Consider the following 26793-nt stretch of genomic DNA (forward strand, 5'->3'; position numbering starts at 1 on the left):
GTTTATTTTCACTCTCTTTGTGTACATGGACTGGACAGTATGTAGAAGACTGAGGGGAGTCTGGAGGGGGGGCGGGGTCAGCCACTGTCAACAAGCGACGGATCGTGAGAAAGACGTGCTGCTATTTGTGAGCTTCATGTTATACCACAGCTGTCGAAGTTAAACCGAGCTGCTGCGTTTTGTTATTGCGTCAACAAGACCCCAGCTTAACCATAGCAACATGTCAGAGTCACGCCACCCCTGCAGACAGAGTGGGGCAATCTCAAAATAATGCAGTTTGTGGGGTTACGGTTCCTCGTTGTGGTCTATAGTAAATGGTGTTAACTGTTGGCGCGAGAAGTGGAAGTGCAATAAATTAAGGCATTAATTTTTCCAGAAGCTGTGATAATAAGCTCTGATAACGTAAAAACTTTGGGGGGAAAGAAAAGAAAAACAAGTGTATTTGTGGAAGCTCAAGAACAGTCTGTTGGATCTGGCTGCACCTTAGAAGAGCTGCAGGAAGAACAAAGAGTCCGAATACTTAGCTGTACTGTTATGGCTCATTTAAAGGCAACAGTTTCAGGGAAAAGAGGATCAAATAGTCATTTAACTTGGAGAATTGGAGTGTAGTGATGGAAATACATCGGCTGTGCTCCAATAGTTTGGAATGTGGCCCCAGTTAGTGATTTAGTAGTAATGATTTTCCAAACATTGCATTTTAAAGAAGAATATAACGTTCAACTTAGCATGACCACAGCAGGTGATGCTTTTTGAGTAAATGCTTGACTGCACAACCCTTTCAGCGTTTTATACTCCCTGTTTCAAGCTTGTCTGAATTAATCTGGTTAAACATGATTGATGTGTTTGCCTTCCTCTTTGTCTCCCATCATCAGCACCCTGTCCAGCTGCATGCATGCTGTGGTGGCGCTCCTCTACCCCTTCTCCTGGCAACACACCTTTATCCCGGTGCTGCCAGGGTCCATGCTGGATATCGTCTGCTGTCCCACTCCGTTCCTGGTGGGGCTGCTCTCCAGCTCGATGCCTAAACTCAAAGAGCTGCCTGTAGAAGAGGTGAGTACATTGTATTTAGACCATGAATTTTTCAATTTTCATGTTGATGTCAGCGATGTGTAAATGTTGCTGCGTAGAGTCCTGAATGTAAGGGATTTGAATGACATGTTTGGATGACATGTTAAAACAGTACAGATTCACAGTAATTCCATTATGACCTGGCAACTGTGGCTGTTTCTCTTTCTGTCTCCGTTTTTATTATACTAGGGAACGAGCCAGGTGACGTCCAAATGATGAATTTACCCAGCCGGGGTAAATTAGTTGATCAGTAAAAATAATGGTTACAGGTTTTAGACCAAGTCTTTCTACAAAACAGAATCTTGGTGAAGTGAAGTGTGGCAAGACTTTACTACACTGGTCTGTATCACACATGGCTCAATGTGGATGGACGGATGGCATCTGTGCTCTCCATCTGATTCTTTCTTTCGTATAAAATAAATATTTTGGCAGTAGAAGCCGCGTGAAATGAAATGGCCATTAGTTTGTTACAAAAGTGTTACTACACCCAGTTTTTCCCCAGCGTGGGCCACATTAATGTATCAAACTGAGAAGCGACCATGTTAATCAGAGTTAAGACTGACCCAATAACGAGTTGTTCGCGATACCAGAAACCTGTTTCTGTCACTCTTCCAGTTTGTGATTCATTCATTGCGACATTTGTCCAAAGTACGTTTACATCTAACATTGTGCTGTAGCATGTAGCTTTGACCATTTTATGTACAGTGGACTTTAAAGTTAAATAATTCATCAAAGAGTTCTCATGTGTGCTAATCAAATAATGATATCCTCCTTTTCTCTTTTTTAGGCTTTAATGGTCGACCTGGGAACTGACCGCTTCATTAGACAGGTTGGTCTAATGGCATTTAAAAAGAAAACCATTAGCATTAGCATGAGCAGTGACCACTGTGCCCCAAGTGGTAATGTAAAGATAATGGCAAATTTCCTTTAACACCCTACATGTTGTTCAGTCGTTTGCTCAAAAACATTAATTGGCATTTCTTATTTCTGGAACAATATATTAATAAGTAAAAGCAGCTTTAATTGTGACTTAACTCAGAAAAATGTAATAATTATAATAAAAGTTCAAAACTCAGGATAGGAATGTAATGACTAGATGAAGTAATGAAGCACACAGAGGTGATCTGTCCCAAGAAAAAAGCCAATAATGCATAGGTGAACTACATCTGACAACAATGAGGGTGTGAAAAGAACAAAGGCAGGAAGTAAAAATATAGCCACATTAGGAAGAAAAAAAGCAACAAAATAACACAGGAAGTGACGGAAAGAGAGACATAGAACATACCTTCCTAGGCAAACAGGAAGACAGAGAGGAATGCAGAAAGCAGGACAACAGTAAAGAAATAGAGAAAAAAACTAAGAGGAACCGCAGAGATCATTCCTGGGTATCCTGGTTTTCTGTGGCAACATGTAATTGTGGTGAAACATCTGTCACAGCAAAATGTCTCAATAATGTGCGTACACAGCAGTAACTAACTCAAGTTAGCAGATAAGAGCTATCATGAGTAAGGGACAAAAACAAACAAACCAAAAAAAACCCTGACTGTATCAGGTCGAGTAGGAAGATCGAAACATTTCTTATTCCAAAAATTAGACAGTCATGCTCGTAAAAGGTTGCAGAGCATCGTCTCCACGCCACTGTTGTTCATCTGTAGTAACTGCAGCACTTTCAACTGTCTGTAGATGGATGACGAGGCATCGCTGTTGCCGCGGAAACTTCAAGCAGCTCTCGAGCAAGCGCTGGAGCAGAGGAATGACATCATCACTCAGGACTCTGACAGCGAGTCAGACGAAGGTGAATAAGCGACTGAACATCTCTCGGTTTAACGCGGCAGATGTTCTTCTTGTTAATTAGGGCGACAGGGAGCGCGGTCTACAAGTCTGTGAAACTGGCTGGGAAATGACGTCTTCTGTTCTGCTGACAGTGAGTCATGAAAGGCTCATCTTTGAGATGAGCTAATGCTGTTTCTGGTGGTAGTAGTGTACATTTCAAGCTGACTGGAGCATAAGTGCAGTTGTTTCTAATGTGTCAATGTCTCTATGTGTAGCTCCCATGTGCCCTCGCAGTCAGGATTCCCGGTTTTCACCCAGGAGGCCAGGTTTTGACTCCTGGTGTGGAAATGAGGCTTTTATCAAGGAATCATGAATGGCTTACCTGTAATGGGCTGTCACAACATGCTTTACGGCACAGAAACAAAGAGAATTTTGACATAATAAGGCCAAATCATTTGTGTTTTTTTAAGGCTACTTCAGACAGTCTTATCTCTGCTTTCCAAATTCCCCTCCAAGACCAACAGCTAACACTCTGTGTGGTTATGTTACATGTGCCAAGTGCCACTCATAACCAGTTCTCACTAGTCCAGAAAGCCAATACACTTGTGCAACCCACAGTATAGCCTCATTGGACTGTAGGTGAAGGGGAAAATGAAACTACAACTACAACAATTAGCTTTCTTGTGCTAATATTAGTGGAAAGTAATAAAAAACAATAACAACACGAGTAATCAAGAAAAGAAATAAGTAAAAAATATTGACCTGTGGTAAACTAGCCTTGAATGACAGTTGTAGCTCTGGGTGCTCTGATGGGCAGGATTTCAGGTTTTTCCTGCAGTTTCATTGTGCTTCACTTGACATCTTCTGACATAGGATAAGCACAAAGCTGTCACATCATTATTGTTATGTCTCAATTTTGTCGTTAACATGACTGAGGTTTGGTCTTTATTCGACAACTTTACTTTGCAAGCACAGCAAAATTCTTGAACTTCAAGGTTTAACAAAAGCTGTGGGCCTATTTTATCGATTAACGCCTTCGTTTTTATCCCCCACAGAGTATAACTCGCTGAACAGCCTGGTGTCGGAGGCGTTCATCCGCTTCTTCCTGGAGACTATTGGACATTACTCCCTGTTTATCACTCAGAATGAGCGTGGGGAGCGCATTTTCCAAAGAGAGGCCTTCCGCAAATCAGTGGCATCGAAGAGCATCCGACGTTTCCTGGGAGTCTTCATGGAGTCTCAGATGTTTGCAGGGTTCATCCAAGACCGGGAGCTCAGAAAGACACGAGCTAAAGGTAGACTGCTGTTCTCTGAGTGTCAGCTGGGTCTATGAATGCTCTTTCTTCCTTAAAACATTTCATGAGAAAGCTGTTTGCTTTTCTTTGTGCATTTCCACCCCTGCATTCCTAGTGCTCTCTGTGCAGAAGAAAGCATTGCACTTACACTGACCTCTAGTGGCTGAAAGTTTTTCAACAGCATGCTTTCTCACTGAATCAAAGCAGCTCCCTGAAGTATTGACGTTTCATAATCTAGTTCTTTACCCTTCCTTTTCCTTTTTTTTAAAAAGAAAAATCTCTGCTGTTGTGTTGACAGGTCTGTTTGAGCAGCGGGTAGATCAATATTTGGAGGAGCTGCCAGACACAGAGCAGAGTGGAGTCAACAAGTTCCTCAGAGGCCTTGGTGAGTTCAGAAGCAGACATATTTTAGGAGCTGGAAAGTTATAAACAGAAATATCAAATATTTATTCTGCATATGCTAATGTCATCTGAACAGGCAGAGCTACACAGCAGCTTTTACCAAACCTCTGCACAGTTTCACTCTCACTTTATTTTTTATTGTAAATATCTCACATGACACGAGCTAGCTGTGATAGGCTTCACCAATAAGAACTTAAACATGGATGTTTGCCAGAAATCAGATTTTTTTTTATACCGAATATTCGTGGCTTCGTTTTACACGGCTTAATAGATTCATGTATTTTATTTCCAGGAAGTAAAATGAAGTTTCTCCACAAAAAGAACTGAGGAGACGACCTGATCTTTCAAGTCTCTGCGTCAAGACGACTCCCATTTTCATACTTTGTTTTGTTTTAAATGTTCTAAAAGCATGTACATATTATTTCACTGTAAGCTGTGATGCTCTTCAGCCTATGTTTATAGTATGAGATAGCAATAGCAGGACGGTACACAGCATGTGAGTCGTAGAGTAACCACTGATGTCTAGTCGTGCTTGTGAAGAGTGTTATCGGAGTTTGTGAGTGTATGTGACTTGAAATGGGTTGCAGGAGGGCGTAGATGTACAGATATGTTTTCCTTTTTGCATTATTTTACGACAGTGTTTTTCTCTGTTTGACCTAAAGCTTATTCAAAAACTGTACATGCAATACAATGAAGAAGATGGTTTGAACTCTTCCTGGAGATTTTTACAGTCTTTTATTAAAAGTGATCATTAAAATTGTTTCAGTGTCCAAGTGTAAGCATTGAACTTAAACTTTATTCTATTCTTTATTCTTTAACCTTATTAAACTGTATTCGTTCATTATCAAAACAAGGCCCAAAGCAGTACAGACTTCCCAGTCAGACATAGACATATATTTCACATTTTGCCTGATGATGAAAACTCACCTCCTTTTATCGCTGACATCTCAATGACAGCCTCTCCCAAAGCTGTGTATTAGGTTGGTAAGATCCCAAAAGGCGCAGTAGTCTAACACCGGCTACCACATGCTGCTGGTAACCTAATTACGTCTGTGCACATCACTCCGGTGGCTGTCGCTGCCACGCTGTTATTAGCTCTCCTAACTGAGCGGCTCGCTGTTGATTCCAGGTGCCGTGGTGCTTTTCTCCTGCCAGTGTCTTTATCGCAGTTAAGAGTGACATTTGATGTGAAGTGGTCGTGCAGAGACTTTCGGATAAAGAGCTGGCCATGAAAGAATTTTTTTGCTTGAGCAAAAGTTGTGAAATCAAGTTATAATAACAGTGAACCTACAATTATGCTTTCAGAATGTAGTAAATACAACAACAACAACAACAATCTTTATTTATAGAGCACATTTAAAAGCCTTGGGCATACCAAAGTGCTTTACATAAAACAATAAAAGGTTCAAACATTGATAACGGATAAAAAAAATAAAAAATAACGAGTTATGTTCATAGATAAAAGCTACCAATAAGAATGACTACAGCACATGGGTAATAGCAAGATAAAAGCTGTACCACCATAATAAAAGACACCAATAGAAAGATAGGAGGGAATTAATACAAGAGGTCAATAGGTCACAGCAACCAAACAAACAAACAAACAAATACACACAAGTACTAGTATTTAATATTTTACTGTGGAATATTATCATTCATAGGTGTAATAACTGGGAGTTTTAAAATCCCCCAGTCCAGCTGACATTACAGCTTCTTACCACTTTAACTTCCTGTGACCTGAGATTGTATTTTGATTTCTTCTAGTTAACTTCTGTAAACTTCCTCTTTGAACAGGAAGTTTACGTAAAAAGAAAAAAGAAGTATCTCCTCATATGAGGATATTGGTTTTCTTTTACAGCGTAGCACAATAAAGTCAAAGCTGCTTAACACAGCATGCAACACTTAATAAACAGAATGAAACCCAAAATATGTCAGGAAGTTAAATGTTGCAGCTGAATCCAACTCTTAGGTTGGTGGCTCTGTTACTTAAACATCTTTTTATTTTTAAACAGATTTTTCCTAATATTCATCTGAAATATGTCTAGGAAAAAAGTAAAAGGTGCAATAATTTCCTTTAAAATTGATTGCAGCTACAGTGGCATAAAGACATACTCAAAAGAAGTATCAAATTTAAAAATCAAGTAAAAGTATAAGGTCCTAAAACCACCAACATACTGCTAAAATTATGGCTGTACTTTAACTTGCGGACACCAAGGATATGTGCTGCTACATTGCCCACATCAGCAGGGCAAATGGGGTAAACTGGCCAAGTGGCTGCAGTAAAACGGTCCTGCAGATTATAGTATCAATAATTCAAGACCAGGAAAGGATGAGTGTGTAGAGTGATGCCTTAAATTGGGAATATACCTGCTACTTCTTTAAGCTGTCTAAGAAAAATGTTTTAATGTTCTATTTGTGACCATTATGAACGCCGGCTTCACTCGCTTGACTGATTTAAAAAAGAAATATTTGAATGTTTTCACTGCTTTAATAATAAAGTATTCCATATCTTTATTTTATTTTAACTAGATGACTTTTAAAGTCATACATGTTCCTGATGTTGATGTTTGATGTGAGTGTTGAGATTTTAAATGAACCATTCACATGTCCGCTGAATTTCTGTACATTTAGTCAGGCACTAAAGTCATCTATGATTTTCAGATGCTTGCTTGATTTTAAAACGCTATCATGTTTTATAATGATAATGCACAACACTTTAAAAAAACATAGTTACAAAACGCTTCAGAGACCAAACACAATTAAACTATGAATTCCAGCTAATCTCCGAAATTTAACAGCTGAAATGATGCTGCAGTAACTCGGCGATAAAATGCGTAATGTTTTATCACTGTTGCACCTTTTTTTTTTTACTCAGAAATTGACACACGATTCCCGTTTTCAGAAAAATGTGGAGTTTTAAATTTTGGTCACGTTGATGATTTGTTTGTAATTTTGTAATTACGTGTTTATACATAATTTTGCATTTAAGTTTCGAAAGGTATTACACGTTAATATTTTGTATCGCTCAGTGACGGTGGGCTCTAATTGTAAACTTGCAGTCTTCTCGCCAAGTGTCACACTTCAGCCTTGAGAAACGTCAGAAGTATTGCAGGACTATAAAATCTCACGATTAACTGCGAGACTTGGAATCTCCAAAATTTTGTCCGGGCCAAAGAGCGACATCCGAAGGGGGATCAACACTCGGAGATGCTCGGGTCAAGGTAAAAGAAAAAAAGAAAAAGAAAGGATAAACTCTCTTTGTGCAGACGCAGGGCACAAGATGTGATGGGCAGGCTGACAGAAGCGGAGTTTCTCGGCAGACAGTCTCGTTTCCTCCGGACCAAAAACAACACTGTGACATCCTCACACGCGCGCACACTGATGTTTACCTGACAGGATGTTTTGCACGAGCCGTGCGCTTCGTGAGGGGATTTGATTTGTACACAGGCACAGTTTGTAGCTGCTTAGTGGTGGAAAGTATCCGTGTGTTTACTTTGTGTTTGCGTGCTGTCCTTCTCTGTGTTGTGGATTGCACCATGATGCCATGATAGGGGCGGAATCTCATGCGCACTTTCTAAAAAATAATATCACGCTCAGTGATGCGCTGGCTGCTGATGCAGAGGCAGGCTGTGGATGAAGGGGCAGGTACTCTGCGATGTCTCTGACGTGCTTGCTGTTGTTATTTGAAGAAGCTTTAATAAGGTGCTGACAGCACATCCATAAACAGATGGAACAGGTAGCCGAACGCGTAATACGCCAGAAGGAAAATCACAGGAAATCCCGAATTCCCACAGCCTTATGCAGTGGGCTAATACAAAAACTACACATTACTGTTCACGCTTAATGTAAGTTTCCCACAAGGGTTGGGTGCTATTCAGATACGGATGTGCTGTTTTACATTGTTTACAGTTCAGTCATAATGTAACCTAAACACTAAACAGGTATTCATTGCAATAATTTGATGAACTTGTATTTATTATTAAGCTAAAACTAATTTTTTTAACGCCTCGATAAGATAAAGAGGGTAAAAAATTGATTCTTTCACAATTATACACCCCATGACTTAGTGGTGTGCAGAAACTTTTTGTTTGTTTAGTTTGTGGCATGTCCTGTGACTTGACTCACATAAAATAACTTCTGCACGGCTCTGGATTTCATATAGGCCAATTTCGTTTTAGAGGCCACTGGCTGTGATGAACTTCTCGATATGTTTTTCCTCTTATTTATTGCGTGAATTGAGCTCCTTATTCTGTAAGTTTTGCTATGAATATTATATTAATATTATACTTTTTTCAGTGAAGTTTAATTTCAAATGTTTTCTTTTGCTTCAATGTAAAGAAATGTAGTTTAATGTAAATCCAAATTAGCATTTGAGAAGCCTGCTAGAGGACCGCAGCTCCCAGCATCCTTAGTGCTGCAGAGCTGCAGCACCCTATAGTTAACAAATTTTAATACAATATTATTTTATGTTTTGCATATATATTATTATATATTAATGTTGTAGCATGTACTACTATAAATGAAATGCAGTGGTTAACCTATCGTGCTGTGCAAAATTCTCGAGCTACCCTTCCTTTCTTTATATTTTGGTAGGAAAATGGGAAATAGGTGCAATGATTTATTGAAACACATGCAAAAAAAAAAAAAAAGCAAAAAACTGAGCTTTTACAATTTCAACAAGCTTGAAAGTCAATATTTGGCATGACCACCTTTCTTTTTCAACACAGTCTGAACTCTCTTAGGGACGATTTCTTGTAATTTAGTGTAATTACAATTCCTTTAGTGTTCAGGAATAGTTTTACAGGTTTCATAAGGATTGAAGATTCAAAGCTTCTCTTTGGATGTTGACTGCCTTTTGTTTCATTCTCTGTCAAGATGATCTCACACTGCTGTTGTTGAGGCCCGGGCTCTGGGGAGGCCAGTCCATGACTGACAGTGTTCAGTCGTATGTTTTTCTATCCAGGTATGCTCAAGGGGTTTGCATTGTCATCCTGAGCTACGAAGCTGTTGCCAATCAGATGGTACTGCATGGTGGTTTAAAATCTGATGGTACTTTTCTGCATTCATAATCCCATCAAATCTGACAGAGCCTTCACTGTGTTTTACAGATGGCTCTAGACACTCACTGTAGTAAGTCTCTCTTGATCTCCACTATGCCTATTGACAATATTTGGACTATAAATTTCAAATTTCATCACTCCATAAGACCTGTTGCCACTGATTTTCAGCACAGTTTTGTATAATTTGGTATACCTCATTCATTTCTCCCTGTTTTCCTTTCTTAAAAATGACATGCTTCTACTGAGCTCATTTCTGATGAGGCTTTGCTTTGCTGGATATTTTCCTGTTTCTTAAGGACATGACTTTCAGATACTGTTCATCTGCTGTAGATTTTATGGTTTTTGCCAGTTTTTTGGCTAATAGCTGTTTGAGAATCACCTTGTTGGTTCTTTGCTAAGTTGCCTGTTATGTAAACACAACACAGGTTCACCCCTTGAGGGGTGGTTCAGGAGTTTTGCACAGAACACTTAATTACAGACTACCTGTAATATCAACAGTATTGCCAGTGTAATGACGAACTGGGAATTTTTACTGTGCAGCTTTATGAGTCTTTTGCTAGTTCAGTGTTTTTGGATTTATGGCTTACATGCTGAGGCTGAACCGATGTCAGTAATATTACATTTGAATATTAAATTGTGTTGTTGGCACATGTGGAAAGTAGTTTATTAAGAAGGTAGCCATTGCAGCTAAAGAGCAATAATATGTGAGAGTTGTTCGTCTGCCTGCTTATTCTGCCCCCTGGTGACAAAAAAATTATAAACACCCCTTTAAAATAAATAACACTGAAAATAAATGTCATGTTATTTTATAGCCTATCAGCTATACCGGTTCAACTAGCCCACATTCAAAAGATAAACATGATGTGGAAAATATGTGTTTAAGACTTGTTTCTATCTTTAAATTAAATTGAGTTAGAAGGTCGGGATGTTTTTGTCACATGTGATGCCTTTTGTGAAGGAAGACTTTGTGCTTGATTAACATCTGATGAGTGAAAAGTGAAGACGTTTCTTTCCTGTTCATGGATTTGGTAACAGTGAGTTGTTTGAAGGGAGGAATAGTAAAACAGCATGATAATTTCAGAGTGGTTGAAGATAATCCCGCTTTCTCTGTGACCTCATCACCTCAGGGTTAATAGATGTTACTCGGGAGGTGCTTTCAAGGGAGAGATCATAGCGCAGGTTTCTATAATTGTGACGTCTCCGGAGATGGTATGCGTATCTAGTGCCAGCTTAGCAGAGCAGGGAAGCTGGCGGGAGGTTTCAACGTGAGCGATAAACGCTGTGCAGGTTGCAGAGAAAGCGAGTGCGCAGTTTGAAAATGCTACAGAGCTGAGTGAACGAGACACAGGGTGCACCACGACTGGCTAATTGTGTTTCAAATTGGGTCTTTGAGTTCACAATGGGGAATGGGATTGCTCTGAGCTCCCCCGCTGAAGTATCCAAGGATGAGAAAGTTGTCAGATTTTTAGGTCAGACTGTAAAGGGTTGTTGTTAGGCAGATTTTCTCATAGGTCCAGATGCCACATTGGTTTAATTCAAAGCTTCTGGGTATTTGATGTGGAACTATTTTAAGTTTTGGTTGGTTTAAGCAGTAACCTCTTCTTTGGTTTCGTTTCTCTGCTTTTACACTATCTTGCAACTGTATCTTTGAAAGACATGGAAGTGTTATATTTATATTTATATTTTCTGTGTTCACATCTGTACTTCTTTACTTTCATTTTACAGTGCTCTGTTCATTTTAACGTCCTGATTGATTTTGTAGTTTTAGAAGGAATAGCAGGAGTGCATCCTAGTCCCATCAGAGCCTGACCCCGTTTCCGTGAGCTACGTTAGAGTGTAGCCCCTCTGGGACTTGTCCCCTCCTCGTGCTGACGAAGGGAAGAAGGCCACAGCTGGCCCATCCTAGCCCAGCTCAACTTAGCCTGACAAAACCTCAGCCTTGCATCACCTAATCCTGCCTGCTGCAAAGAACCTAAAGGTGCTTGCATTACAATTTCTCCTTCCCTGCTCATTGTAGGTCACTTGGTCTTCCTTCCTTTAATTTGGAAAGGCTTCCGGGGATATTTTGCCCTACAAAAAATAATTATGTTATCTCCCTAATTCCCAATTATTATGCACAGGCTTATTTAAGAAAAAGGATTAGATTTTCCCTCCCTTTTTTTTTGTTGGCTGCACCAGCGAGCAGTGAATGAATATGAACATGACACTTCTCTCCTCGTCTGCAGTGAGGGGTCCTACACTTGGATGATCTGGGGGAGGAGAGAGCACAGTGAGCCTGTCATGTAAGCCGCCTCCTTTGGGGCCACCTCTCGGTGTACACTGCTTCCTGCCTCAGGTAGAAGCCTCAGTGTTTCTGCTGCTGAGGCGTCAGGCAGTTCTCTTTCTCCCTCTCCTCTTCACTCCCTCCCGCTGAGAAGGCAACACATCCTCTCGCAAAGCACGGAAATGGAGAAGGTAAGTTGTCGCATTTTTGAATCTTGTTTCCTATCTTTAATTTCTTTTTTGACACAACAGGAAATTATATTTCTTTCATGTGGTATTTTGTGCACCGTGCACTTTCTGTATAAAGCTGGCATGTTTCTTATGTTTGTGTTGCCCTCTTCTCAACCCAAAAGTCTTGTTAGATGTTTGGAATACTCCTACTGTTGTCTCTGGACTAGAGTTTCAAAAGCGGATTTTATCCCAGAGGTGCTGTTCACGGCTCCAAAATTAGGCAGGATCAACTATAGATGACAAATGTCCTGGCAAGGATACATTAATAAAAGTGAAAGTGCTTTGTTCTTATAGGTTCTGTGCTTTTATTTTGAAACTAAAGACGACATAAACAAGAGAGAGCATTTGAACATTTTATTGATGAAAACCAGCTTTTTTAGATTTCAGTGTTAGATATTTTATTGTGTTAGATAATCTCTTGGTTGGGTACTTATATTTATCCACACGAGTCGCTCTACAAAGACTCTCGGAGGCATTTGCAAGCATGCAAACGCATAACAGCTCCTTAAAGTGTGATTCCACCTTAAATGAAGCAGCAGCACAATTTTTTCTGACATGTCATGTGCCACCCCATCTTTTTAACACATTGTCATGTGTTTGTGTATTCGTTGTATGACTTAAGGCAAAGTTTCTCTTTCAGAGCTGCTCAGAGTGCACAGAGCCGACTCTTGCACAGAGTCTGTGTACGCTCTGCAACAAGTGGTTGTGTTACCAGTGCACAGATGTGCACCAGCATCTGAGAACCCCCAACACTTCCCAGTACATGGAATCACACCAGCAACAGAGGCCCAGTGCCACCCAGTTCCCAGAACTGCACCAGAGGGGCTCCAGCTCCCTGCCTCCTACTGGACAAGGCAAGACATTAGTTTGATTTGTTGGCTTTACAGACTTGTATAACACATTATTATATAGTTAGCAGGACTGGTGTCTTTTTGCAATGATTAATGCATGATAGCTGCATGTATTTCTATGCACCTGTCTTTAACACGTGTCTCAGTGCTCGGATGATTTCATTTTTGCTAATATTAGTGTTTTGCTATTTTAAGCCCATCGCGTATGTTTGGCAGCTTTGTTGCCAGCTGCTTTTGCACAAGTTGTCAAATCATAATGAGCACGTCCCAGACAGCATTATTGTGATGTGGGAGGGTTAGCATTTGGTTTGTGTACTTGTGAGAAAAACCGTGTGACAGCGCTGATAGACAGGATGTGGTCAGTCAGATCAGGCTGATGCACACAAGGTGATGCTCAGCTCTCTACCACAGAGATCTCTGATGATCTGCAGGCAGGAGGGGGGTTGGCTGAGGTGAGCCGGCCACCAGAGAGCAGTAGGGTACGTTTATTAGCATTATCCAGCTAATGTTAGATGGATTTTCTGTGTGCCAAAAGCTTCTTATATAGCGAGAGAGGTACAGGTGAGAAGCACTTTAGAGCGTGTGTATTAAAAGTGAGATGTTGCTAATGGTACTTCAAAAGCCAGTTGGACAGCAGCTGAAACACTGACATCTTTGTCACTAAACACTTTAACACATACAATTGCAACCTCAGCTTCCTTCGGGTGCCACAACATTATTTTGGTGTTAAAGTGTAGCACTAGGTCAGCTTTAATAATGCTTGTCAACAAAACTGGTAACAGTTTTCTTCAGTTTTCTTCAGTTTCTTTTCATGTATGTTTAACGCAACAGTAAGAGCACTGACTGACTTTTATTTTCAACATTTAAAAAAAAAGAAAAAGAATCCAGGTATAAGGTACAAGTAGAATTTATATTCAGACCATTAGCTAGCAGGAGAATAAACAACTTAAAGAACTGAGGCTTGGTCTGGTCAGCATGGCACTTTAGAGGCGACTTCTAAGGATTTACAGCTCTTTAAGTATTTCACATCAGCATATCTGTCCTATACTGATGACATTAAAAGACACTTTGGAATAATAAAAAGTGTTCATAACTTATCAAGAAGACAGTTAGAGGCTGTCATGTGATCCTGCATGCCATTTGAGCAAACTTTGAGCAAACAGGCTGATGACACTGCAAGTCTTTCTTTTCTTCTAATGTGTTTACTTTAATGCTGCGTGCTGTGGGCCTGACTGTGAACTGCCTGTTGACTGCTGCTCTGCCCCCCTCCCCCTCCTCTCTCTGTATGTCGTTCAGGCCCGGGGTCGTATCCTTGGTCCCTCCTCATGTGCCACTCTCACAGACAGGAGCCCTTGGAGCTTTTTTGCGAGTCATGTGACCTTCTGTGCTGTAGCAGCTGTCACCTGTCCTCCCACAAAAACCACAGGTCAGTCCTCAGATGCACAGCACAAGGACACTGCCGAGAAGGGCTAACCACAGGTTAAAAAAAAACTTCCTGTGAGCAGTAACACTCTTTAACTGCCTTGTCAGTTTTATCATCTATATCTGCATACACTACCCTTGGCCAGCCTAACATTCATTAAGTATTCATACCTTTTTGTTTTCTGTGATGTTAGAAAGCAGGAGGTGCTGCGAAGGTCACCTGCATAATGTCTTGTCCTCGGGGGAAACAAATTCAATTCTGGTGTTCGTCATGCTCAAAGAATAAATTAGTGAACTTTCTGGTGGATGCTGTGATCTCTCATGTGTTTAGGGTGGTGCAGATCGGAAAGGCCCTACAGGATCAGCAGTGGCTGTTTGAGAGTCTGATGGTTCAGGTGGAGGAGAAGAGGTCTGCAGTGGAGAACAGCGCTAAACAAATAGAGGAGAGGTTGGTTTTCATCCACACTGTCATTAAAATCCAATTTCTGAGCAACTTTGCCCACAAATGGTGGGTTAGGGAGGGACTGAGACATTTGCCCCCTTTCTGTCTTTCCAGGCTTCACGGAGTGAAGATTGCACACAGGAAGGCAGAGAACCAGATTAAAATGGCAAAGATGATTATGATGAACGAGCTTAACAAACGAGCCAACCTATTAATAGAGCAACTGGAGGTAATTACTTTCTCTTTCCATCTAATCATCTTGCCGGCCACGAATCTACACGCAAAGAATCTGTAACTGCCACGATGCCGTCGCTAGCTCGTGATAAGCTGTCGCAGCTGCTTAAACCGACATCCCAGCACCTACATCTGTCAAAAGCTGTCTGTTGATTAACCTGCAGTCCAATCACAAGGCTTGCCTTCTGCAAGTAAGGACACAAAACTTCATGTTTACATTTGTTTTTTTTAATTTTCTGCAGAAGATTGCAGAGGGCTTCCAGCAGCGTCTGGAGGACCAGCTGCAAGGGGCAATAGAGATATGTGGCCAGCTGGACCATATTCAGAAGTTCATCACCTGGGCTATGACCCATCACTGCACAAGCCCGGTGCTCTTCAGCAGAGCTCTGGTATGCATATGAGACAGTTAACAGACGTCGTCCCGCACATGCACACGCACACACACAAAGTCCGGTCCTGTGAGAGAAGTGATAATTAATTTCTTGTAAAGTAGAACAACAAGTGTGAAGTCTCTTTTTATCGTCTTTGAAAAAGAAGCCACACATTTACATTTAAAGGGGAACTCCAGTTGTACTTGAAGGTCAGTTTGCTAAAGATTACTTTTTTTTTGAAGGAGCAGCCTGAGAAAATTGCTGAAGTTGTGTTGCTGGCTTTAGTTCAGCATGAGAAAGAAAGAAGGCTCCGTGTGCTCTGTACTGGCAGCCTGGAGTTTGACATTTACCCGTTAGGTGGGGTTTAAAAATAGAAAAGCTGCATGATAAGCAGTGCAGGATCCACTGTTTTGGGAGATTCGCCTCTTTGTGGAAGTCCAAACTAAACCACTTAAGTGTTCTTTTAAACTTACTTTGCATCCATTTGTCTTTCTGGTCTCATGATTTGTATGGAGACACATCTGTCCACTGACTCTTTTGTCACGTAGTGGTGTAGTGGGCAGCTTGGGGCCTTGTGCGTGGACCTCAAGCTGCCCACCGCATCACTTTTTCGCATTTGTCCCAGTCCAAATCATGCTCTTTGGGTTAACTGGTGCCTCTAAATCAGCTCATGGATGTGAATCAACTGGAAATCTGTCTTGAGTGTAGTCCACCTCTTGCCCTATCATAAAAACCTTTATATGAAGTCCACTTTAACAAGCATGTTTTATCCCTTGTGTTGATTTAGTTTATTATAAAAAACTGAATGACATATTTTTAGTGAAAGGAACAAAGGAAATGCATAATCATCTACAAATATATGCTGGAGTTTTCTTCCTGTTAAAAGGGAGTTTTTTCTTCCCATTGTCACCGAGTTCTTGCTCACAGCGGGTTGTCTGATTGTTGGGGTTTCCTCGCTATCATTTAATGGTCTTTACAATCTAAAGTGCCTTGAGGTGACTGTTGTTGTGATTTGACCCTAAATTAATAAAGTTGATCTTTCATCTTTTTCATATTTCCTTTCCTGCAGATTTCACTCCAGATGCAGCAGCTGCTTGAGGCGTCACACCACTCAGATTCTTGGAGTCCTGTGAAGATAAAATTCAACTGGGATGCTAGTTACTGGACGAAACAAATTTCCTGTTTAGGTAAAAATCAATCCGTTAATGCAAGAAGACTTTTTTTAAGAACATGTTTTTCTAGGAGAAACCTCCTCACTCAAAAAAAAAAAGTTAAGTAGGCACAAAAGGAACCGTAACTATGTATATCTGTTTGATAATTAATCAGCATTATTTTGATGCATGACATGTGAAATACTATCTCTGAAACCGGGCTCTCACTGTGACTCTGTTACTCTGCAGGTCAGCTGACTGTTGAGGGGGGAAACTGCGCTTATCCCCCAGGGTTGGCCTGCTCCAGTATTATGAGACCCCAGCCCATTACCTGCTTGACTCTGCCACCAGTGTTTCACAGAGGACGAGAGCCGGGCTGCGGGTACCAAGCCTGCTGTGAGCCTCAGATGTGCTGCCTTCATGGCATTCATTCGCAGCCAGATCTTCCCAGTCTGGACAAAAGCCAGCTGGACACCACACTTTATAACTCCAGCTGTGCTCAGCCGGCTCATATTTCTGCTTCCCAGCACCAGAACCAGCAGATCCAGAGGTTCTGGGACCAGGAGAGTTCCTTGCAGCGTCCTCCACCTGCATCACCTGTCCCAAACAGAAGGCACAATCAGCTCAGCCGCAGCCGAGCATCTGCATCTCAGCCACAAGCTGCTGACTCACAACCACATTCTCAGTCTAAGTCCTATCTTTCTCATCATCAACACCGCAAAGAAGTTCTTCCAAATACCCAGGCTCGGCTAAGTGCAGAGCGTGGGAGACCAAACCGGCGTCGGGGGAAGCTATCGACCAGCAGATCTCTGCAACAGGAGCTCAGCTACACGGCTCTGGAAAGGGATCCAATGAGTGAAGAGAACCGGGTGGAAACGCATCGTGTGGAGGAGACCTGTGGACAAATAGCGGTTGCTGAAAGGAGGGAGATGTTGGATCAAGAGCTACAACAGGGCAGGAGGGTGCAGAGTCCTGTCCAACAGCAGCAGCTGCTGCTGTGTTTATCAGGTGTGAGAAAAGAGCAAAAGAGGACCAACTCTGCACTGACCGTCAAAGACCACAGAGATGCCAGGGTGAGAAATTAAGCTAAAAATGGAACCTCACCAACAGAGGATATTGCAATATAATATATACCCATATGCACATGCATTAAAAAAAAGAGCTGAAGCTACAATATATTAAAAAAACAAGATGAAAAAGACAACAAACAAAAAATGTGTGTTAAAGCAAAAGATTATACAAATGAAACAGAAATCTCTTTGCTGTCGTGTCAGGAAGGGCGACCAACATAGAAATCTGCCAAATCAAACATGGCGACACCTTGAGAATAGCCGATCAGCTAAAAATAGCGTTTTATGTACAGTGTGCTTCTTGTACGCTCCTCGTTGTAACAAGAAAATTCTGCTTAAATCCAGCTTCATAAAGCTTCTTAAAAGCAGCAGAGTTGCGAACATTGTTTGACAGTTGGCCCTCAGATGAAAGCGAGGCATGCGGTGGGATTTTTGTGCACCTCAGCCTTCGGTTTTTCACTTCACACGTGGTTCTGCAAAGTTTCTAGAGGCTCAAGCGAAGTTTTTAACCCTGCTATGGTAAACCACACAAAGCTGTTTATATGTGCCTCTCAGAACCCGCTACTGTTTGGTCAAGCCTATTTCCTGTGAAAACAAAGACGTTCAAACACTTGCTTACACAAAGGCACCAAAGCCTGCATTAGAAATTGCTTAATGACGGGACGTTTAAGTCGAATGAAAAGCTCGGAGAGCCGCGATTTACGCGTTTTGAAAGGGCTATTGTATATTTTTAAAATATTGACATGTAGACGAGTGTTGGAGCGTTTGAGGCGGCATTCAGTTTTAATTAATATCCATTAACAATTGAAACCAAAAGCAACACTTTATATTAATGCCAGAATGATCACTTCCCACAGCTGACAGCTAGCCTCAAAAACAGATGGCGCAACAGCAAGCTGCTCTTGCTTTCAAAAAGAAGGGATGATGGGAAAACAAAAGAGCTGCTCTGACAATTATAGCCGAGCACTTCAATGCATGCTTAAATCCAGGAGCTCGCTGTTCATCATAATCACTCGTGATGCCAGGGGTTTTAGCAGCCGCATAATCGCCCTTCTTTAAAAATTCTCAAGATGGGTGATTACTACCACAAAGATATGTTATTTTTACATTTTCAAGTCACAGCATCTGAAAGTGATATAAAGCCACTTGGGCACAGTCATTTGTGTACTTAACCTGTCATTAATGAGTCGCTGAGGGAATAGTGTGAGCTGCCAGTTTTTTAGTTCTGGTTTGCACTGAGATAAATTCCCATACCCCTCCGTGATTCCAGAGAGAAGGATTATAGTCTATTTTCCTCTACAGCCTGAATCCTGCATACGTTTCCCAGGGGGCATAGATCAGGTGAGTGTTTTAATCGCATGATACTAAGGAGCATGTGCTTGGTGTCAGCCTGGCCTGAAAATGTGTGATGGTGTACCGGAAAAAGAGACACAAGCCAAAGTGTTTAAAAAAACCTTTTGGAAGACTTGGATCAGTAAACTGTAATATATGAGAGAAACTGTGAGAGTGGTGGCTTAATCAAAGGGCCACACTGTAGCTCTCGGGTTGAATTTACATATGATAATTGGTGTGATATCCAAAGCTTTCATTGCTCCAACAATAACACTAATATATTCAACATGTTTGTAAGGATTGAGGTGTTCCCTGAATAGGCTCTGAGTGATGTTTTTGTTCATTTGGTGTGTGCCCGTGTGTGTCCATCCACTTTTTTTTTTGTCTCCTTTCAGTTTTTAATGGCATGAACAGGTGCACCTGTGCATGCAAGGCTGCTTGAAACCCCAGCTCAGTTGTGTGTGTGGATATATTTATGTTTTTTGACAGAGATCCACATCCCTGGAGGTGACAGTGACAGCCCACGAGTGTGTGTCTGATGTGCAGAATAGCAGCAGGCTGAGCACTGGCTCGGTGTGCTCGAGGAGGAAGAGGCGCTCCCAGAGCATCCCGACAGAACTGGCAGCCCCGTCCGCCAGCCCTTACGCCGAAAGGCCCACAGGATGGGCTCGTAGCCTAGAAGCGGGAGCTGCAAATAAGGTAACCCCGCATCAGAATATGATTGCACGTGGGGAGGCTGAGCTGTCAGGGAGAATAGGACTGATCACAGTTAGGAGGTGCACTCGCCACATGTGTGTTCAGCACTGTCATCTCTGGTGATACACAGTTCCACAATAAAAACTGTAACTCCAAAACTAACTAGAGGCGAAAACAATACCAAGATCCACTTTGCATCGATGGACTAAGATGCTCAGTTGTCACTAGTTTGCTGTTTTTCAAGCACTTTTAAGAATTCATCTGCCATGTGAAGAAAGAGCAAAGCCTTCTGGAGGTGCAGAAAGAGCAGGATAAAAGGAATGCAGAGTTAGAAAGAAGTGAGCTTAGCACACCTGTGCACGTGTAAAGCCCACTTCTCATCTCTGCTTGAGCCTAGCAGCTTAGGCGAAATCAGCTGCTCTTGGCACGGTGCACCCACACCTCTGATTTGGTGCTATGCATATATTGGAGGTGCTCAATTTGATAAGGCGGGAGAATGAAAATGAGCAAGGGAGAAAGAATACAAAACGATGGTTCTGCTAAATCAGTTTTAATAGTTAAATTCCCAACGTCTGACAGAGAGTGCGATACTAAATCTGTGCAGTACTCTTGTAAAAAAGGAAAAAATAATAAAATCTGTGAGGCGTTTAGTTGAACAGTTTTCTCAGGAGATAAGCGAGGGAATGAGGAGCCCATTTTTCCAATCATTTTTGACAGTTTCTGTCATTTGAAAAATCGCGTGCTTGTAGAAACCTGCAGGAGCCATTATTTGGTTTAACAGCATATTTTGCTGCTGGAGTTAATGACTAAGATGGTGCTGGAGTTTTTTATTTCTTGATGGGGCAGGGATAGCTCAGTAGGTAAAGTGGTTGCCCCATGATCGGAAGGTCAGGGGTTTGAATCCCCTGAACGGCTACCCTGAGGTACCCCTGAGCAAGGTACTATCCCCACACGCTGCTCCCTGGTGGCTGCCCACTGTTTCACTGAGTGAATGGGTTAAATGCAGAGAAGAATTTCCCCATGGGGATCAATAAAAGTGTACATTATTAAAAGAGTTTTACTTAATGCTTATTCTGATTTCAGTATTACGTGCTGGATCCCAGACAGAGGAGAGCATCAGATGGGGTGCTCTGTGTGGCCAAGGAAACTTCAACTGAACCTCCTTTAATGTCCTATAAGACAGAGCCAGGTGGTTGAAAACACTCAGAGATTTTTTTTTCTTACATAGTCAATAAAAAAAAAACACCTCACATTTTCAACTGCTTGAATTCTTCATACTTTTTAGATCACCCCATCACTTACGTAAATGAAGAGATTGGTTTTGATGCCAACAAGAAATGCAGCTTCTCAAGTAACAGCAACAGCAGGTATGTATTGTCTTAAAAAAATGAAAGATCAGTCCATGCACAAATCATGAAAACAGCTTGTTAACCTATTTTTACATCCCTCTAAATTAATAGTGATGTTCAGAACGACTCTGCAAGGCCCAGGGTTCCAGTCATTTGCCTCGAGCGTCTCAAAATACTCGTGTCTCAGCTCCCACCACACGGACGAAGACAGAGTGACCCTCTACCTGCCAGTGGGACGGATAAGAGCGAAACCCTCCCTCAGGTGTGGTGCATTTGTTTCATTCAAAACAAGAAGGGAGATGTTTTAACCCTTTAAACCCTAACCCGTCACGGTTAGCATTTTTAGCAAGGGTGGGCAACTCCAAGCCTCGTGGACCGGTGTCCTGCAGGTTGTAGATCTCACCCTGGGTCAACACACTTGAATCAAATGATTAGTTCATTACCAGGCCTCTGGAGAACTTCACGACATGTTCAGGAGGTAATTTAGCCATTTAAATCAGCTGTGTTAGATCAAGGATACACATAAAACCTGTAGGACACTGGCCCTTGAGGCCTGGAGTTGCGCACCCCTGGTTTAAAGGGTAAATTAGGTTAGGGTTTAAAGAGTTAGAAGCACCATAGCAGGCATATAATTAGCTGTCACCACACCATTTATTTCATTTGTTTACTTGGTTATGGCTAAAGTGTGTTGGCTAGTAAGCTTTAGGGGTAATTTAGGATGACCCTGGCTAGCTGCTGTCCTCTGTAGTATTTATGCATGAGGGTTTTAAGAGATTAAACTGTAATATGAAAAAAATCCCTTCCTTTCTCTTCTCTGGTAAACACAGGGAATAACAGGAGAATCTGAGACTAGTGGGGCCACCCGCGTGCTTGCAGCACCAAAGCGACAAACTTGTAATGAGTCCACCGCACAATCAGACTGCAGCGACAGCAACATAGGGGTACCTGTTCCTCGTAAAGAATCCACACTGCTCTCCGCTGACTCTGAATATGTGGCACCAAGTTTCTATGAACTGGATCTGGATTCTGACTCTGATCCCAGGTCAGTGTCAGAGGAAGCAGTCATCTCTCAGGCTGATTCAGACCCACAGCTTGACTCAGATGCATCACCAGATTCTGACCCGAATGCACCGTCTTCATCTGAGGCTGAACTGGAGTGTAGAGCTGAGCAGAAGTCTGCAGAGATGGGGCTGTGTGGCGACTCAGAGCCAAGTCTGGAGTATGAGGCAGATCCAGAATCAGATGCGGGACCAGACGGCCGAGGGTTGGATGCAGATACAGAATCAGGTGATGCTGAAACGGAGTCCGACATCCAGCCTGTATACGACCCCACTTTTCAGGGCGAGACTGATTCTGACGTGGTCTCCGATCAGCCTCCAGACTCTCAGGGCTCTGTGGCATCTGAGCTCGATGTAGACTCTGAACCCGAGCTGACCACCGATGACCCGCAACCGCTTCGCTCTGACCTGGATGAGGAGATCGGTCCAGGTCAGAGGCCGCTCCTGATTGCAAATCCCGTTGTTCCCGGAGACACAGAGGAAGTCCAGACTGAGCAAGACAGCACAGAGTTGGAGAGTGAGGATTTTTGTGCCGTTTGTCTGATCGGAGGAGACCTGCTATGCTGTGATCGCTGTCCAAAAGTCTTCCACCTCTCTTGCCATATCCCCCCTTTGCCGACCTTCCCCTCGTAAGCTCACGTGAAATTTCAGCACAATCCTCACACCTCCTGTTAAACAGTTTACATAAAGCTGGTACTGCTAATCTAATGTGTCTTCCCTCATTCAGAGGTGACTGGGTGTGCACGCTGTGCAGAGATGTTCTACACCAAGGTGTCGAATACAACGGTGACAATGAGAGAGCATCTGGAGAAAATGCATCAGCAAATTTGCTATCTCCATGTGACCAGAAAGTAGGTCAATTCATAAGAACAAACTTATTTACAGCAGTCAATTTGATATGTTATAGAGGGTAACACAGCTGTCACTCATATTACCCGAGGGGGTTCATCTAAATGCTAAAAAAATCTCCATAAATATCATGACTAACGAGTCTTTACGTACTTATCAAAATGGCTATAAAAAATGTATGTGGCAATAACTAATGTTTTTTTTAGTTTTTCTTTAACTGTGATCCTTCTCTTTCTGTCGCGCCAGTTTTCATTCATGTTTGGCTGAATCTTTGCAGAAATGTGAGCGGCTGACACTTCTGATCCTCAGTAACATCCTGAGTGCGCCATTCCAAGAGCCCGTCAGTCCACTCGTAAGCTAATCAACATTTTCTTACAGTAAAGTTAATTTATTTTTGCAGAATATATTTATGTTTTCATTATACTTACAGACACATAGTAGTTAAGAGTTTTACTACCAGTCTAAAGTTTCCCTCATGGGTTTTATATGTAACACAGCTCTGCTCACATTCAGTTTTTGCCCAAGTGAGTGAATCCTTAGAGCCTTAAAATTGTGCTGAATACATTTTCTTCTTCATAAAGTATTTACGAAGCTCATTTTATATGATATTTGAGGCATTCTATAATTGTCATTCATGCCTAAATCAGCTTACACTTATCTATTTATGCAACATTTCATTGTGCATTGTGTTTAAGCTGTTTTGTAACCCATAAACAAAACTTCAACAGAGAAACAGGTCACCTCCATGTTACCATATGCTATCAAAGGTCTTGAGTATCTAACTTAGTTTAAGACTGCGATGCAAGCATGCACCCTGTGCACAGGTAGAAGCACGTCTGTCACAATGATACATAATGGAGCTCATGCAACATTAATGTGATGCATTTTGAAGAGCAGAGTGCTCCTGAGATAATTAAATTGGAATTGGTTTTAGAGAACCAAAGTGGCTGGGGGGATAATATAAGAGTCTTAAATGCCACTGCTTTCTCACACAGGCACGCCATTACTACCAGATCATCAAGAGGCCAATGGACCTGTCTGTGATCAGGGCCAAGCTGAGCAAGGGGAATACCCAGTGTTACAGCTCACCTGATGAGTTTGTGGCCGACATGTATCTCATGTTCCGCAACTGTGCAAAGTTCAATTACGTAAGTTAAAAGTCTAAATTCTGCTTGTTTCTGTGTATATACATCAGTCTCGATATCATCACTGGTCACTACTTTACTATAATTACTGCCCCCCCCCCCCGTCATTGCAGCCTGACTCTGAGGTGGCCCAAGCAGGCCGCAGCCTCGAGGCCTTCTTCACCTCCAACCTGAAGGAAGTTTTCCCAGGCAGAGTCTTCCCCATGGCTGAGGTGGATTCAGACAGCGATGAGTACGACGAGGCTTACAGGACCACTGAGAGCGGGTTCCCTTGGCCAGAGAGAAGAGAGCAGTGCCACAGGAAGAGGAAGAGGAGGCAGTCTCTCAAGTCGAGGAGGCATCATTTCTAATTAGAGCTTAATAGTGCGCAACCATGGCAGAAAACATGTTATTTCTGTTTATAAATATGCTGTTTTTTTTTCATTTAGCAGCCAGAGGGAATGCACCAGTGTTTCTAAAAGCAAGCCAACCTTGTGGTTTGCAGTGATATGACAGTACTGCCATCTGATGGCAGCTAAACATGCGAAAATAGGATTGAGAGTAGTAACTAATGCAGGAGTCATTATTATCCATGCAACTCATCGGAGGGGCTGAGTGCGAAAATGGAAATAAGTGAAGGTCACATTGTATAGGTTACGCAGTCATACCTCTGTGGATCTCGGTTTGTTGCTTCTACAGCCATGTAGTGAGGTGATGCTGTAATACTTCCTTTATCATGTCATATTTTGCCGGCTAAGCATATGCTCCTGATACACTGCACTGCTTGCTATTTTCTGCTAACATAAAATACCTTATATATCTTTCATCACATGCTTTTTTTGTACAGAGGATGCTGTAGTTGGATGCTTATTAATCGCACTTTGCATCTTTATTAAGTGGACTTTTTCAGGTCATCATAGCCCTGATTATACGCAGTACTCTGAAACTTTGTCGGTAAATTCTGTACTTACCATATTCACGAGTTTCCAAATCATTTATGCACGTGTCACTGTATAAACTTTTATTTTACTATATGAATGATTGCAGGCAATTAACATAGGTTTGATCATTGTTATAATTATGTGTGTCAGTAGCCTTTTTTGAAAAGCAGCAGCAAATTGTTTAGATTAGAGGAAGACAGGATGTGAGAGATCGTGGGCACCGTAAGCACTGTTAGAGCTCACCGGGGCATTTTTATTATTGGAGAATTTAATATCTGGAGCAAACAGTTCATGAAATGTAAAATTTCACATTTAGCTAACAGATAAGTTTGTGTATGTATATTGCAAATTATTTCTCTTGGAGCAAAATCTTCCACTCTTCTCTTATCGGGATGTCTCAGGCTTACTGAAAGTCTAAGGTGTTGTTATCTTTGATTACTGATGAGTATAAAAATGTACTTGCTGCTGTGTGTAGAGAATTACTGTCGAAAGGAAATGCATAATTTTATAAAAAAAACGCTGTAGCGCATTTCCTGTTTTTAACTATGCTGTACTTGGTTCCTGCAGCTTAATATACGCTTTGTGTGACTCATGGCGATGGATGTACAAAAGTAGCGAATGTATAGTATATGTAATGCTATTCCTTTTGACATCAGTAGATCTAATAGGCGTAAGGGGAAACTGCCATAGTTGCTGTCACTGTTTCAAGAGAAATGTTGTCTTTTTTCCTTTTTTGTAACTGTAATTATAAATGCACAAATATTAATATCAATAAAACGCATTCATGAAAAAAAGCATGTTAGCATTCTTATTTAAGATACAGTACTGCAGAAAAGTCTGGACTCCCCTGTCATTTCTTTATATTTTGCTTCCAAGGAGCCTGACTGTCTTGTAACTTTTATGGTGGTCTTGAGAGATAGTTCTTTTTTTGGACACTGGCCGCTTTTCTCCTCATTTTACATGTTTGCTAAGCCACTTAAAACTGACCTATGAATCATTTAAGCATAAAAAAGCACCTAACTCAAGGGTTAATCAGTGTTGTTGTGGTGAACACAAATGTGCTACCACATTTTGGGAAATTTTATTATTTTTAAGAAAAACATATGTCAGCAATTAAGACAATTATTATTTTACATTCATTACGTGTAGTCCATAACAATTGAGGAGAGTAAAAGTGAGAAATAATAAGCGGAACTGTTGACACTGTAGTCGTTCGCCCGCGGTTGCCTAGAGCGGACCAACTTCCTGTCCTCTCAGATGCAATTCGGGAAAAGACACGAGTGCTCCTGTGATTCTTTCTCTGAGACTCTACCTTTATTTTTACAGGTCAGTATCGTCTTAAAAATACAGTGTATGAGGGTTTTGTGCCTTGTTCTACTTCGGTGTTTACTGAGAGTTATGTTGACACCGCCGATGTAACCTTAAGTGGGGTTTAGTTGAAAATTACTGAAGCGCGGCACCGCAGCGGTGGTAAAGCCGAGCCGCGCGGCCCCAAGTCTCGCGAGAGTTACCGCGAGTTATCGCGAGAGTTACCGCGAGAGTTCGCCAGCCCGCGGGATGTATTTAAACTTGGTAAACTCCATTTAACAAGCAAATATGTGTGTGTGGTGCTCCAATTTAACTGTAAAGGCCCTGACATCAGATTATTTGAGATTAAAATATCTTATATATACTTTATGGTTCAAGTGATGTGGAAATGTTAAGAATAAGCTAAGAATGAATGTACATTTATGTTGTTACATTGCAAAGTAATACATCCAGGTGTGTTTTGTCTAATCTAGTAAGATTTATGCACTTATATCAGATTTGTGG

General features: G+C 41.6%; 2 protein-coding genes across 8 annotated transcripts in view; both read left to right on the forward strand.

Annotated features, from left to right (window-relative positions):
- Positions 1-5298, forward strand: part of dennd2b (DENN domain containing 2B) — a 57423-nt gene extending 52125 nt beyond the window's left edge. For both annotated transcript variants that reach the window (XM_014412439.3, XM_004543174.5), the window contains exons 15-20: positions 873-1050; positions 1856-1897; positions 2752-2863; positions 3897-4136; positions 4435-4521; positions 4831-5298. In XM_014412439.3, coding sequence (XP_014267925.3) covers positions 873-1050; positions 1856-1897; positions 2752-2863; positions 3897-4136; positions 4435-4521; positions 4831-4865 — 694 coding nt within the window. In that variant the 3' untranslated portion in view covers positions 4866-5298. The remainder of the gene's footprint in view (positions 1-872; positions 1051-1855; positions 1898-2751; positions 2864-3896; positions 4137-4434; positions 4522-4830) is intronic.
- Positions 5299-7674: 2376 nt separating this feature from the next.
- Positions 7675-25775, forward strand: trim66 (tripartite motif containing 66). Of its 6 annotated transcripts, XM_076883086.1 has the most exons (21): positions 7697-7759; positions 9414-9501; positions 11361-11576; positions 11824-12052; positions 12714-12945; positions 14239-14368; positions 14696-14812; positions 14921-15035; positions 15283-15429; positions 16481-16598; positions 16812-17635; positions 18935-18973; positions 19454-19663; positions 20744-20849; positions 20946-21027; positions 21121-21271; positions 21837-22696; positions 22795-22918; positions 23194-23268; positions 23912-24064; positions 24175-25775. In XM_076883086.1, the coding sequence occupies exons 4-21, from the start codon at positions 12044-12046 to the stop codon at positions 24409-24411; spliced, it is 3729 nt and encodes a 1242-aa protein (XP_076739201.1). In that variant the 5' UTR covers positions 7697-7759; positions 9414-9501; positions 11361-11576; positions 11824-12043; the 3' UTR covers positions 24412-25775. The 6 variants fall into 6 exon arrangements, with proteins under 6 accessions (XP_076739202.1, XP_076739197.1, XP_076739201.1 ...); XM_076883087.1 differs by lacking the exon at positions 9414-9501 and having other exon boundaries at positions 7675-7759; XM_076883080.1 differs by having other exon boundaries at positions 9414-11576.
- The last annotated feature ends 1018 nt before the right edge of the window (positions 25776-26793 follow it).

Source organism: Maylandia zebra, linkage group LG1 (assembly GCF_041146795.1).
Source record: "Maylandia zebra isolate NMK-2024a linkage group LG1, Mzebra_GT3a, whole genome shotgun sequence".
NCBI classification, from domain to species: Eukaryota; Metazoa; Chordata; class Actinopteri; order Cichliformes; family Cichlidae; genus Maylandia; species Maylandia zebra.

Excerpts from the sequence above, each read along its gene's own strand:
- trim66 (XM_076883087.1), top strand. Across the intron at positions 16,599-16,811 it reads GAAACAAATTTCCTGTTTAG|GTCAGCTGACTGTTGAGGGG; the intron begins GTAAAAATCAAT and ends GTTACTCTGCAG. Across the intron at positions 24,065-24,174 it reads ACTGTGCAAAGTTCAATTAC|CCTGACTCTGAGGTGGCCCA; the intron begins GTAAGTTAAAAG and ends CCGTCATTGCAG.